Consider the following 13,307-nt stretch of genomic DNA (forward strand, 5'->3'; position numbering starts at 1 on the left):
GCAGATTTATCTGTGTAGGTGTGTTTTATTGCTCTTGTCATTATAAAATATAGTGTGAATATTTGTCTCACATTTTCTCAAGTTATGAGAAAATCTATCAAAATGTTCTCTGCTTGTGAAAAGAAACGCTGAGAATGGATAGGAGGGAAAAGAAGGACCTAAAGAAAAACCTGAAGGAAGTTAACCTCCTAGCCCCCTCCCAGACTTTTCTGTTCCCCACTGTCCCCATCTCTGCTTTCGCCATGGCTCCATTCCCTTCCCAGCTCCCTCTATTTCCCACAACCCTGAAGGCCAGCCGACAGGGGTTTACATTTCGAAAACCCTTGCGTGGCTGCCGGAGCTGGGCATGCTCAAACGCCCAGCACTGGCTTTTTTCAGCTTCCAACTTTGGCAGCTCTCCCACCCGCACCCCGAAAGGGCAGGTCCGCACAGATCCCGCGGTGTGAGTAAGAGGGAAGAAATTAACCCACTCCCACGGAGGGAGCGAGGTAGGGGAGCGAGCCGGGCAGTTAGGCGTTCCGGGGGCGCTTCCAAGGGGCGCGCGCGGGGGTGCCGGGCCCTCGGGGGCTGCGCGGCGCCGGGGTCGGTGGCAGCGCGGGCGCGCGCGCCCGTCCGAGGGGGCGCTGTCCGAGGGCACGTGCGCGGGAGCGCGCCCGGGGAGGGGTCGTGGAGTGGCGGGCGGGGCGGGCAAGGGGCGGGGCCGCGGCGGCGCGCGGACGCCGAGGTCCACCGGGCTTCTTGAGGCTGCGGCGCGGCCACCAGCGGGAGGGCGGCAGCCAGCGTATCCAGAGCCTGAGAACCTGGGACTTCGGGGGCGCTGAGGGACGCAGGAGCGGAACCCGGCCGCGGGGAAGAGCCGCGCGGTGCAGCTCGCTCCTTTGCAGACAGCGCTTTCCTCGCTCCGTTTAGGAAGTGGGTGGGGGTGTTTCGTGGCCAGCGTCGGGAGGTGTTCGAACGCCCGCGCCCGGAAAGGAGGCATTCACCTGTGTTTGAAGGCAGCGCGTCGGACGTGGAGGGAGCGGCGGCGAGCTCTCGCTCCTGGCACAATGGGCTGTACGCTGAGCGCCGAGGATAAGGCGGCGGTGGAACGGAGTAAGATGATCGACCGGAACCTCCGTGAGGATGGCGAGAAGGCGGCGCGCGAGGTCAAGCTGCTGCTGCTCGGTAAGGGCGGCCAGGCGCGTCCCGGGGAGGGAGGGCCCTGGGGTCGGGCAGCGGCTTGCTGGGCGCGGCGCCCTGAGGTGGCCGCTGCTGGCCCCTCGCGTTTGGAAACCCAGAGCTGACGTGTCAGAGCGGCCGAGAGCGCGGCTTGTAGCGCTGGGGGATGGTTTCCGGGCCGGTGCGGTGCAGAGCCGGGGCGGGTGCTCCTCTCCCTGGTCCCCTCCTGCCTCCCTCCTCCCTGGCCGGTGAGAACTCGCCCGCGCGGGGGGGGGGGGGGGGGCGGGAGCTTCAGTTCACTCACAGGCGTTGGTGTGGACCCCGCGAGGAGCCGAGGAGCGGGTCGCGAGTAAGCCCGGTTTCTCTGAAGTTAGCTCAGCCTTCTGAAGATGAAAGGGAGCATTCGCGGCAAGGAAAAACAAAAACACAAAACACAAAACCACACCGCCCCTCCCCCCTTGAAAACCCTTCGTACGCGGTGTCGTATCGCGGTGGTGGTTTTCCCCTGTCAAGAGTGCCTCGCTTTGTGAAATTAGTGCACCTTTTGTGAGGTTCCGTGGGCTCGAAATGTGTCCTTCCTGTTAACTTCCTGTGGCGACTCAGTAAGTGTAAAAGGAGCACTGATTATATTTCCCTTGCCCAAGGAAGTAGGCTCTGCTGGGTGCTTGATTTTTATTACTGTGGAGACGTGGAAACCATCGAAGTTGGGTAACGTTTGCTCCAGTAGTAGGTAAGGCAGGTACTCGAGGGGAGAAACCTATGTGAAAGGTGCGAAAGGGTCACGCGGAAAACAATTCTCTCCCAGCTGCCACGGTTTCTGATGAATGAGTTTGGCCAGGGACACGCCAGGCTTTTATTTGTTCTTAGTATTGTTCTCTTGGTGGAACGCTATGTGGAGGTCTTTTCCAGCTTTTTGAAAGGAGAGACCAAAAAAAAAAAAAAAAAAAAGAAAAAGAAAAAAAATAGTAAGCCAGGATTCTGACTGAGGGATACATTAGGAAAATATTCACAGCATAAGATTGTAGATCTATGAGTTAGGGTTTTCTTTTGTTTGCCCCCCATCCCCAACATACACACTCTGTAGCTATTTGAGGTAGGGGAAGGATTTCTTAGAATCTTCATTTGCACTTCCAGCGATTGCTTTTGTTTTAGAACAGTTATGATAAAAGATCTTGCACAAACCTGTTTTCAGTAAGCTTCTGTTTCATTGGTTTAATGACTGCAGGAAAAATGGTGGGGTTTTTTTCTCCATTACTAGTAGGCTTAGAAGCAGCAAACTTGGCATGACTAAAAGTAATAATGATCTGAGTCATTTTGCTAGCAAACTGTGAAATAACATTGCATTTTAAAGACCCGGGTGGCTTTCTTTACCCTTGCCCCCAACATAAATCTTTCTCAGTAATGCTGTTCACCTAAGTTTTTATGTTAATAACATATTTTGTTTGCCTGGGTCAGTGTATTTTTAGTGTATTGAGCATAGAAGAGACACACCTCGATACGGAAACATGTAGATGTTTCTCTTCTGATGTGGATGTGCTTGAGACAAAAATGAAACAGAAGGAAGCTTACAAAGTTCTTTTCTTGCAGTTTTCTGCGCTCCTGCCCTGATGTATTCTTTCTGTGTATTTTAGTGTGACTCTAGTTTGAGCCAGCCATCCACCATGTTTAAAGCAATTGAAAAATGCTTTAATTAGATGTCTGTTGGAGAGAGATGGACTAGGATGAAGGTCAGAGGAGTTGGATTTTGCCTATATTCAGAAGAAATCAGTGTTTCTCAGCCTTAGCGCTACTGGCATTTTAGGCAGGGTAATTCTTTGTTGTGCAGGCTGTCTGGTACCGGGTGGGATGTTTAGCATTGTAGGATGTTCTTTGGCCTCTACCCATCAGATGCCAAGAGCAGCCCCCTCAACCTTTGATCCTTGAAAATGTCTCCAGATAGTCCCCAAAGTCCCCTGGGGGTAAAAATTAATCTCTGGTGAGAGCCTAGATTAATAAGTAAGTACCGTTGAATGTATAATGTAGAAAAGTAAAAGTTGCACCTCTGCAACCAGCTATAACGAGAGTTATGCGGAAGGTGTAGCAGAGTCATGATTTTCAGAAGAAATTACGAGATTTTGTTTTTCTATACCACTAATGTTAGAAAGAGTTCAGAATGATTTTTAAAATTTTTTAGGTCACTGAATTCCTTCAGCTGTCCTTTCTAGCTTTGGTGTTTGGCTTTCCCCAGCATCTCCTCTCTCTGTAGAAATCCCTTTGTAACCCTGTCTTGTTGGCCCAGCTCTCCCTCCTCTTCCTCCTGATCTTACTCCTTCGCTAGCTACCCTTCTGCCCAGGGTCCCAGCACTCCAGTTCCTATAAACAAAATGCTGGCTTATTTCATAAATGTTATTCTTGGAATGTTTCAAAACATTTTTTTTTTTCCTAATTTGTCTTTAGCAGTGAAGTTTTGACCTTTGGTTCTTTTTTGGATGTTTAAAGTCGTATGTGTAACTAACTCAATGAAATCATTCCATGTAAAACACAGCTGAGGGGCGCCTGGATGGCACAGCCGGTTAAGCATCTGCCTTCGGCTCAGGTCATGATCCCAGGGTCCTGGGATGGAGCCCCGCATCATCGGGTTCCCTGCTCAGCGGGGAGTCTGCTTCTCCCTCTCCCTCTGCTGTTTCCCCCACTTGTCTCTCTGGCACGCGCTCTCTCTCTCTCTCTCTCTCTCTCTCTCTCTCAAATAAATAAAATCTTAAAAAAAAAAACACAACTGAATCAACTGGAAATACAAAATGGTTTTCTAGGTATTCTATAACCACTGTCACTTCCATTTATATCAAGTCGTCTTCCTCTTCAATTTTATTTTTTTCACCAAATGAATTTTTTCCATTTAAGGCAAAAAGCATCCAAAGTATAGTTAAGATATCATATTAAATAGTTCATCGTATTGCATTTTTTTCTTGAGGCGTGTATGTATTGTCTTTTAGACATCTGGGTTGAGAGATTTAGGTATGAGATGCACATTATTAGAAAAAAAATTTGGTACTGGGTGTCTGTTATTTTAAATTTTTTTAAAAATCAGATATTTCACTATCCATATTAGGAACAGTGAGTTAGGCCTTAAAAAAGAGAGGATCTAGTCTAATCATTGACCTAAGGGAAATTAGGTCAGCGGTAGAGTGATTCAAATCTTTAAGTTTAGTTTCCAGGCATTGGTATGAGAATAAAATCCTAAATAGAAAAACTTATTTTTATAACAAAAGTTTTCTGTCCATTATAGATGGCTAATTGCCTGAGGAGAAAACATTTTTTACTGTCATACCTTTGAGGATGTTACGGTTTATCATTTTTTAAGGGCTGTATCATTAGGTTTTGGCTGTTTTTTTCAGTAAGACTATATTATGCATATGGGTGCTTCTTAAATATTGTTACAATTTTCAAAGATGTAAAGGGTTAATTATACAAAAGTAAAACTTTCATCCATTCTTCATTATTCATTTCACTCTGAAGCTGAGTTTTGAATCTCCTTTACTCCACCTCATTATCCTCTCCACTCATCCTCACAGACAGACAAAAATCCACACCCTTTCTCTTTCTGGAGTTTGTTTTAAATGTTATAGGTTGAGTGAAAATGAGGTGAGGGATAAGCTCTCTTCTGCTTGGTGAATATTTTTCCATTGCGACCAGCAACCAGCTCTTTGAGAAGCTACATCATTAATCTTTTTGTTCCCTTTAAACTTGCCCTGTGACTTCCTTTGTTGGGAAATTCTGGCATTGCAGGACTTTGGATTTTGCATGGCTTTAGCTATTTCCTTAGCATTGGCTCAGGATCTTAGATGTCAGGAGTCCCATTTCCTTGAATAAATGGACCTGGTATTTCAACAAGGGTTCTGTGCTTCTCCCTCACTCACCTAGCTGAGGTTAACAGTTACTTTGATAGACACTACAGGTGGTATTAACGTGTGTTTTGAAAGGGCTGATTTTTCTGTATCTTCTGTTTCTCATTCTTGAAATTTGTAGTTTCAAGGTCTCCCATGTCTCTGGCGACCTGAGTCCAGAAGGCTTTCTTTCCAGCTTCTGGTCTTTTGCCTCTAGCTTACTCTTCCTGTCACGCTGATTCCTTCTTGCTCAGAAACCTTTGTTGACTTCTCCATTGCCTGCACAATAAAAACTTTCTTCTAGACCTCCCTCCCTCCACCCTTACACTCTTCTCCTCAGGGCACCCTCCTCCTCCAGATAGGAACAGTTGGCATATGGCGAAGCATATTGCACTCTCGTCTCTAGTGTTGTTTAGCTGTGTGCCCTGCCTGTGTCTCTGACTCGTGTGGACACTTCAGGGGCAGAATCATTGTAAGCTGTACTTGTAGACATCCCTAACAACCATTTACTTTGTCATGTGCTTAAGGAGTTCCTAATTATGTTAATACCTAGTGTAGAATTAGGACGTAACCTAGAATACAAACCATATACTTTGCCATTTTCAGTATTGTTGGGAATAAGTATCCAGCCAAACAAAGTAAACTAGAAAGGAGTGTTAACAGCATGTGATGACCAAAATAAGCTCATGGTATCTAAAAGCAAATTGGTTTAAGAATTCTTTTTGATTTTTGTGAGAACCTTTCACAGTCCTTATATTATTTGAGAAATTAGGGAAATTAGAGAAAAATGACAGCGGATATGCATTGGAGGAAAGTCTGCTATGTTGCAGTTGTTATGTCATTCCTTACATTTTTTTTTTCTTTTGTACATCTCATTTTGTAATCTTTATTTTTGGCCTCTTTTAACCATAAATAAAGAGCATGAGTCCTGTTAAATTTATCAGTGATAGGAAATCTAATGCCTATGTTATAGGATTTAGTAGATGCTTGGAAATATAATGCTTGTCTTCTAGGATTTAGTGGGAGATGTTATTTAAACCTGAGAATGATTACTATGATTTTTTAAACAAAAAGTGAGCATCCAACCACAGTCTTAACTGTTTTTCTTACGCGTGCCTCAGCCTTGGAAAGTTCAAACTACCATAGATTCCCATGGGAGGACCTGAATGTATCTGTTGCACTTCTGGGTCATGTATTTCTTGGTCACCTGTTCTGGCCTGCAGCTACCCAATGTGTGACTTCCCACAGTGTGACATTGGGGAAGCTCAGATCCCAGATGGCATTTGAGCTGTATGAACTAAGGGCAGCAGCACCTAAGCTTGTAAAGTGCTTAGCCTTCTGTCATAACTTGTTACATACTAATGAAAAACCTTACCAGAAATAAGGCAAACATCATTTTAAGGTGGATGTTCACTCCATAAACGTAGTGGCTTTTAAACAATGTAAAATGTAATTAACTTTATGTTCCTGGAGGTCCAAGTCCAAAATGGGGTTCACCAGGCTAGAATCAGGATGTCAGCAGGGTTAATTTTCTTCTAAAGGTCCCAGAGGAGAATCTATTTCTTTGCCTTTTCCAGCCTCTATATAGAGGCTACCTGCTTTCACTGGCGCATGGGACCTTTCTCCATCTTCAGAGCCAGCAGTGGCTGGTAGAGTCTTTCTCATGTAGCATTGCTCTTGTGCTGGTCCGTTCACTTACAAGGATCCTGTGATTACATTGGACCTGGATAATGCAGGATAACTACCTCACCTCAGGAGGCTTGTTTTAATCACATCTACACAGTTCTTTTGTCATGTAGGGTGACATGTTCTCAGGTTCCAGGGATTGGGACGTGGGCATCTTTGGGAGCTATTTACTCTGCCTCCCATAGTCTGCCCTCTGGCTGCTAAAGATTTATGTAAAATGCATTTACCGAATTCCAGCATCTCTCAGAGTCTCAGCCCATGACAGCATCAGCACAGTGTCCAAAATCTCATCCAGATCTCATAATCTAACTCACTTTGGGTGAGATTCTGGGTATAATCCATCCTGTGACAAAGTTCTTCTCTACCTGTGAACCTGTGAAACTTCAGAACATGTCATTTGCTCATATAATATAATGGTGGGACCAGCACAGAGTATCCAGTTATAGGTCTTCCTGTTCAGAAAGAAAGTGGAACAAAGAAAAGGAGTCATCCAGTCCCCTGCACTGTCCAAACTACATTAGGTTTCAAGACCTGGGAATAATCCTCTGATCCTGCTCCACCTTCCAGGTGCTAGACTCCGCCCTTCCTTTTTAATGAAAGGTAGCACATGTTTGCCGCTGAGTAATTTTATCACCCGGTTTCTTGCCTGTAGAATTCTTGTGACCTGACAGCATTCTTTCATTTTGGACTCTCTTAATTTATCTTTTTTCTTTTCCCTTTTTACTATAACCAGCAAGCAAGAAAACAGCGTGTACCTTCCAACAGTTTGCTTGGAAATCTTCTCATCTAAATACCCAAGTACATAGCTTCTACGTTCTGTTTTCACATAACCATAGGACGTAATTCACTTAAGCTTTCTGCCACTAGGTAGCAAGGATCCCCTTTCTGCCAGTTTATAATAACATGTTCCTCCTTTACATCCAAGTCCTCGCCAGCAGCACTGTTAAAATCCGTATGTCTGTCAGCAGCATGTTCATGGCAATGAAAATATTTTCTGAGATCTCATATGTTTTCTCTAATATATGCTCATATAGGTGTTAACATCTGTATTTTTGATAGCGCGTTGGGAGCAATCCAGGCTTTTTCTACTTTGTTCCTCAAAATTTCAGCCTCTGCCCATTGCCTGATTCCAAACCCACTTCCACATTTTTGGTGTTTTTTTTGTGTGTGTGTGTGTGTGTGGCAGCATCATTGATATGTCATGTATAACTTTAGAACATGCGGAATGATTTTAACTTCATTTTCTTCAGTCCTTTACAATTTATGTGACTATCATGGTAACAGCAAAATCACCAGTTTCTAGTGCTTCATATTGAACCCATGGTATTTTACTCCAGACATAGTGTTACAGAGTAAGACTTTTATTTTTGTTTGCCTCTGCTTCAGTGAAGTTCTTCCTGACCATCTAGTCTAAATTTGTCTTCCTTCCTCTCCCTTCCTAATTATACCATTTTGAAATCATCTTGTGCATTTACTTTTTTATCATCTGTTGTGCCTCTTGTTAGGGTTGGTTTCCTCAGAGCATAAATCCAGTCCGACTTGTTTATCATCTAATGGCACAGAGTAGTCCTTCCATAAATGTTGATTAAATGATTGCCTAGTTAAATAATTGAACATTAATTTTGACTAATCTTTTAAAGTGAAAAAGTTGATACATTTTTCTTGTGCCTTGGATAATTTTATTGAGTTTTGGCCCAGTGTATTCTCATTTATTTCTTTTATATCTTGCTGGTTAGCGTAACTAAAACCTACTACATTATTATTCACACTCTTCTAAAAACTGGAGTTAATTTAGGATACCTAATTCTTGTTGCATGATCAGAAGGATGTTATGACTCCTGGGAAATTAGGTATAGAGTGAAATGTGATTTTTATATTTGTGTATTCTGCACACTTTTTTTTTGTGGACACTTTTTCAACAGGATTGTTGCATTGGTATTTCTTTTTTCTTTTTTTTTTTTTTAAAGATTTTATTTATTTATTTGAGAGAGAGAGAATGAGAGATAGCACGAGAGGGAAGAGGGTCAGAGGGAGAAGCAGACTCCCTGCCGAGCAGGGAGCCCGATGTGGGACTCGATCCCGGGACTCCAGGATCATGACCTGAGCCGAAGGCAGTCGCTTAACCGACTGAGCCACCCAGGCGCCCTGCATTGGTATTTCACATGTTATTTGAGTGCTTTCTTAAAATGCATGCAGTCATATGATGTGGCATCAAATGTATTCTCACAATAATATCTTTCACAGCAGGACAATGAGATTGTTAACTTTGGCTTTCTGGAGCCAGTAGGGTGCTCAGAAACTGACCAAAGTCTGTTCTTTATGTCTTGCCTGTCCTTATGTGGCAAGAATTATTGGTGGCATTTGCAAAGTGCGTTGTATGTTTTTGGTTTGGAGTTATGCCTTAGGTTTACCAAATCCTTATGAGAATTTACGATTTACTTAGGGAAATAAAATATATACATAAAAGTAGTTCCTCATAGTGGCAGATAGGGAAGAAATGGTATAATAATTGATACTAGGGGAGGTGAGCTTTAACATTGGGGTTCTTCATTATTGATCACAGATGAGGGTGGTGGTCATGTACATCTCAGAAATTACTGTGGTTATAAATCTGTCCATTTCCATGCATTTCTGAGCTTATTTTTTGATCCTGCCTGGCTGTAAGCTCTGTATTATATAGAAACCTGCAATTTAGAAGAGACTTTGCTATCTATAACTTTGTTTTCTTACAGTCTCCACATAGAAGGAATTTTAGCCCTCCAGCGTTTATTTAGCTTTATCCAGAGACTCTTTACACAGGGAAAGGCGATTGACCTACAACTCTGGCAGTAAAATGTTTTCCTTGAGATCTTGGACAAGTTATCCTAATTCTTTAAGCTTTAAAATTTTTTCTCATAAATTCTGGATAATAAATGTACCTACCTCATAGGGCTGGGGGACAAAGTAAGCTAATACATCCAGAGTACTTAGAATAATACATGGCACAGAAGTTCTTAATAAATATAAGCTGTTATGATAAATACTTCAGAGACTCTTTGGAGTCAGCCCTCCCTCTCTGTCTCCTTCCAGTTTGATCCATTTATGGTCATAGATATTAAATCCTTTTATTGGCTCTTCTTAGCAATGGGTATGTACATAGCAAAGATATCAAGAAGTATAAAATCAGTCTTAATTACTAATTTCTGATCCAGCCACGGCTTCCTTGTGGGACTTGGCATTCTGTTAACAGTATCCCCATTGGGAAAAGACCAGGTAAATATCTGTGCTGTTAGGAATTCTAGAGAGAGTAGATTTTAAGTAATTGGAAAACTTTACAAATGATTTAAATGTAATTTTCTCTCCCTTTTATTACCCATTTTTAGAATAAATGTAATAATTTCCTGCAAACTTTCCTTTTATCTTTCTTGAAAATAAAACAAGGCTGTTAGTGTAAGTTATGAAACATTATTTGAGTTGACTCAGATGAATGTGCCATTTCTCTGGGGAATTTATGATTACTTCCCCCAAATTTTAAAAACCTTTTATGAAACTTTCTGTACTGATGACTCAAACCGATTCCTAATAAAACTCTAAAATGACCATGAATTTACTTTTAAGAGAGAAGTAGCATCTCTTGAGAAGTGGTAGTAACCTTGATATAGAAACAATGAAACATTGAATTTATGATAGTATTTGTCTCTTTTAATAATATTTCAGAGGAGTCTCTTAAAGACTTAGCCTTGAATTACCTGGAATTTCTTCTGTTTACTTTGCCTTTCTAAGGCACAGTCTAAATTTTTTTCTAGTAATTTACTTATCTATATTGTAATATTTATTGTTTGTTTGGGCACATGTCTTTTATTTGACAGCCTTTCATGATATTTAAGAAGCATGGGACCTGTAAGTAAATGGCCCCTAAGATCAATATAATATAATAGGAATTAGAAGAAAACTGCCTTCTTATTGGTAGTTTTGAAGTTAATCTAATTTCAAGAGTTAAATTTATTTCAGTGCAATTTAAAATTGATCTACTGAGTTTTCACAAACTGAGCAGTCAGTGTAATCAGCAACAAGATCAAGAATTATAGGCAAGGGATGTGCTCTGACTGTAAACCAGTCGTCAGTCTGGTCAGTTAAGTTGCTGGAACTGATGAGCTGGTGCTCATCAAGGCCAGTGCTGTGCACTCCCACTCACTCATCCTCTCTTGCCTCCCAGAACCTTCCATCCACCCTGGTTCTCTCTGCCGTCCTCACATTTCTCCTAAAGACTCCTGTGTCCTGGTCCATAAACATTCTCAAGTCATGCCTAGCATTAAAAATAATAAAATCCAAGCAAAACTGTCCATGCTGTCCTTAAATCATTTTAACTCTTTCATTTTCCATCTGACCTTTTCAAAATATGAGGCTGCATTCCCATTTTTACTTTTTCACTTTACATTCGCTCTTTAAACTGCTTTTTATTTAAAAAGTTATTTTTCAATTATATAGGAATATTGAGAAATAGAACAGGCACTCATGTAATCCATACAAATATATTTTTTTAGAGAGAGATTATTTTATGGTTAGTCTCTGTCTTCTGGATTTTTTGTTTTATAATTAGGTCAGGCTTCTCATTCTAACTTCCTGTCTCAACTTTTCTCCAGGTTTTTTTTTTTTTTTTTAATCTCCTTCTCTTTTTGGTTACTTATATATTTTCTGTTCACCTTATCTATTTAGCAGTAAACTAATGTGCCTTTTAGCATACTGAGTTGTTTATTTTATTAGTAATATTTGTATTTCTAGAAACTCTAACCTTTTGTAAATAGTTTATTCTAATATTTTCTAGCTTTTTAAAAAAGTCACTTTCATCATACCATACTTAATTCATAGTCTCTTTGTGAAAAATTTATTATATAAAGTTCTTAGGGTTCACATATTTGTAGGGTCTTGACTGTATGTCACTGTAGGTAGATAGCGTCCTCTAGTAATTTTCTATTGTGAGCACATTTTTTTTTTTAAGATTTTTTATTTTATTTATTTGACAGGGAGAGACAGCGAGAGAGGGAACACAAGCAGGGGGAGTGGGAGAGGGAGAAGCAGGCTTCCCGCGGAGCAGCAAGCCCGGGGATCATGACCTGAGCTGAAGGCAGACACCCAACGACTGAGCCACCCAGGCGCCCCTGTTTTGAGCACATATTAACCAGCACATTGTCTTTGTGAATCCTGTGCACCCCAGGTTGGCTGTAGCTTTCCTCTTAGTCTCGTGGGGTGAGGGTAGAGGGCAGGTTTACTTTACTTACCTTATTAACGCAATATTCCAAACGGAAGGCGCCAACTCTCACCCACTTACCCAGCCACTTCCTCCTTCTCCCTGTTGCCTCTGTTTTAGTTGGTGGCACCACCGATCCTTGATTTATTTGCTTTCACACTCATTAGTCAAAAGTTCTCTCGACTTTGTTTTCTAAATATTTTGCTTATTTTCCTTTCTCGCGTTTTATCATCCAGCAATACTGAACTTAAGGTTTCCCTTCATTCCTGTGCATTTTTTTTTTTTTTTTTTTTGCCTCTCGCCACCCTTTGCTCATGTGGTCTCTGCTTAGGATGAGGGGTATGTGCGTGCGTGTGTGTGGTGGGTTGGCTCTCCCAGTACTGTTCTGGACTTCTTCATTAATTTCCATGGTGCCCCTGTTCCTGGCAGCCGGGTTTTTTTTTTCTTGCCTGCCAGCATCCACTGCTTATTGGTCTATTATGGCTCATTTTGTTCATGGCCGGGATGGTTTCTCTTACGGTCTTGCCCCTCCTTTGTATCTCATGGATGCTATGGACCTCCTGATCTGTTTTTCCTGGGCAGCCTTTTGCTGCAAAGCCAATACTGGTAGCCAGGCTTTTTCTTGGCTACCTTGAGTGCTCAGTCTTCTCTGGTCACATCAAGCATGTGGAAGATTATCTGTCCTATGCATTTCACAGTGGTGCAGATATGCCATGGCGAGATGACCTCAGATGTTCCTTCTGCACAGCCACACTTCTCCACCAGGCTGCGTAGATGTGTTCCTGCCTCGGTGACTTTCTTCTCCCAGATCTCACACAGACCCTCTGCCTTGAGCAGTCTCTTCATCTTCTCTGCAATACTGGTCACCTCTGAAACCATGGCTCAGAGGGGGATATCAAGATAGAGGTGACTCCCGGCCTCTCTCATCCCTAGCTCCCTTCTGCCTTTGCTACTAGGCCACTGATGACGCTACGGTTGCCAGGCTGATGGTCTCTGCCACGCGATGCCTGGAAAGTAAACCACTTGTGCTCATCCATTTTCATCTGATGGCACTAAGGCACCCCATCTGCCTCTTCTCCCATTATGCATGTAAATGCGAAGGAGGAAAAAAAAACACATCAGTAATTTTCAAAATATTACCAGCATATACATCCGCTTTTGTTCTTTACATTTCTGCTCTGAAGTTAGGTCTTTTCATACTTGTCCTTTTTGTATGCTTTTGCTGGTCCAGGTCTGCTCACCTTATTTTCCTAAAGCAGCCCTTCTTAACTTTAATGTGCATAGAAATAAGTTGTCAACTTTTAAAATGTAGATTTTCATTCTGAGTCTGGGATGGAGCCTGAGATTCTGCATTTCTCATGGGCTCTCAGGGG

At 42.3% G+C, this 13,307-nt stretch overlaps 1 protein-coding gene across 1 annotated transcript in view; it reads left to right on the plus strand.

The window, feature by feature from the left end:
- The first annotated feature begins 834 nt into the window (after positions 1–834).
- Positions 835–13,307, plus strand: part of GNAI1 (G protein subunit alpha i1) — a 91,303-nt gene continuing 78,830 nt past the window's right edge. Inside the window, exon 1 of the mRNA XM_028120762.2 lies at positions 835–1,164. Coding sequence (XP_027976563.1) covers positions 1,047–1,164 — 118 coding nt within the window. The 5' untranslated portion in view covers positions 835–1,046. The remainder of the gene's footprint in view (positions 1,165–13,307) is intronic.

Source organism: Eumetopias jubatus, unplaced genomic scaffold (assembly GCF_037043125.1).
Source record: "Eumetopias jubatus isolate StellerSeaLion01/CBP00866 unplaced genomic scaffold, mEumJub1_p1.0 scaffold_14, whole genome shotgun sequence".
Taxonomy (NCBI): Eukaryota; Metazoa; Chordata; class Mammalia; order Carnivora; family Otariidae; genus Eumetopias; species Eumetopias jubatus.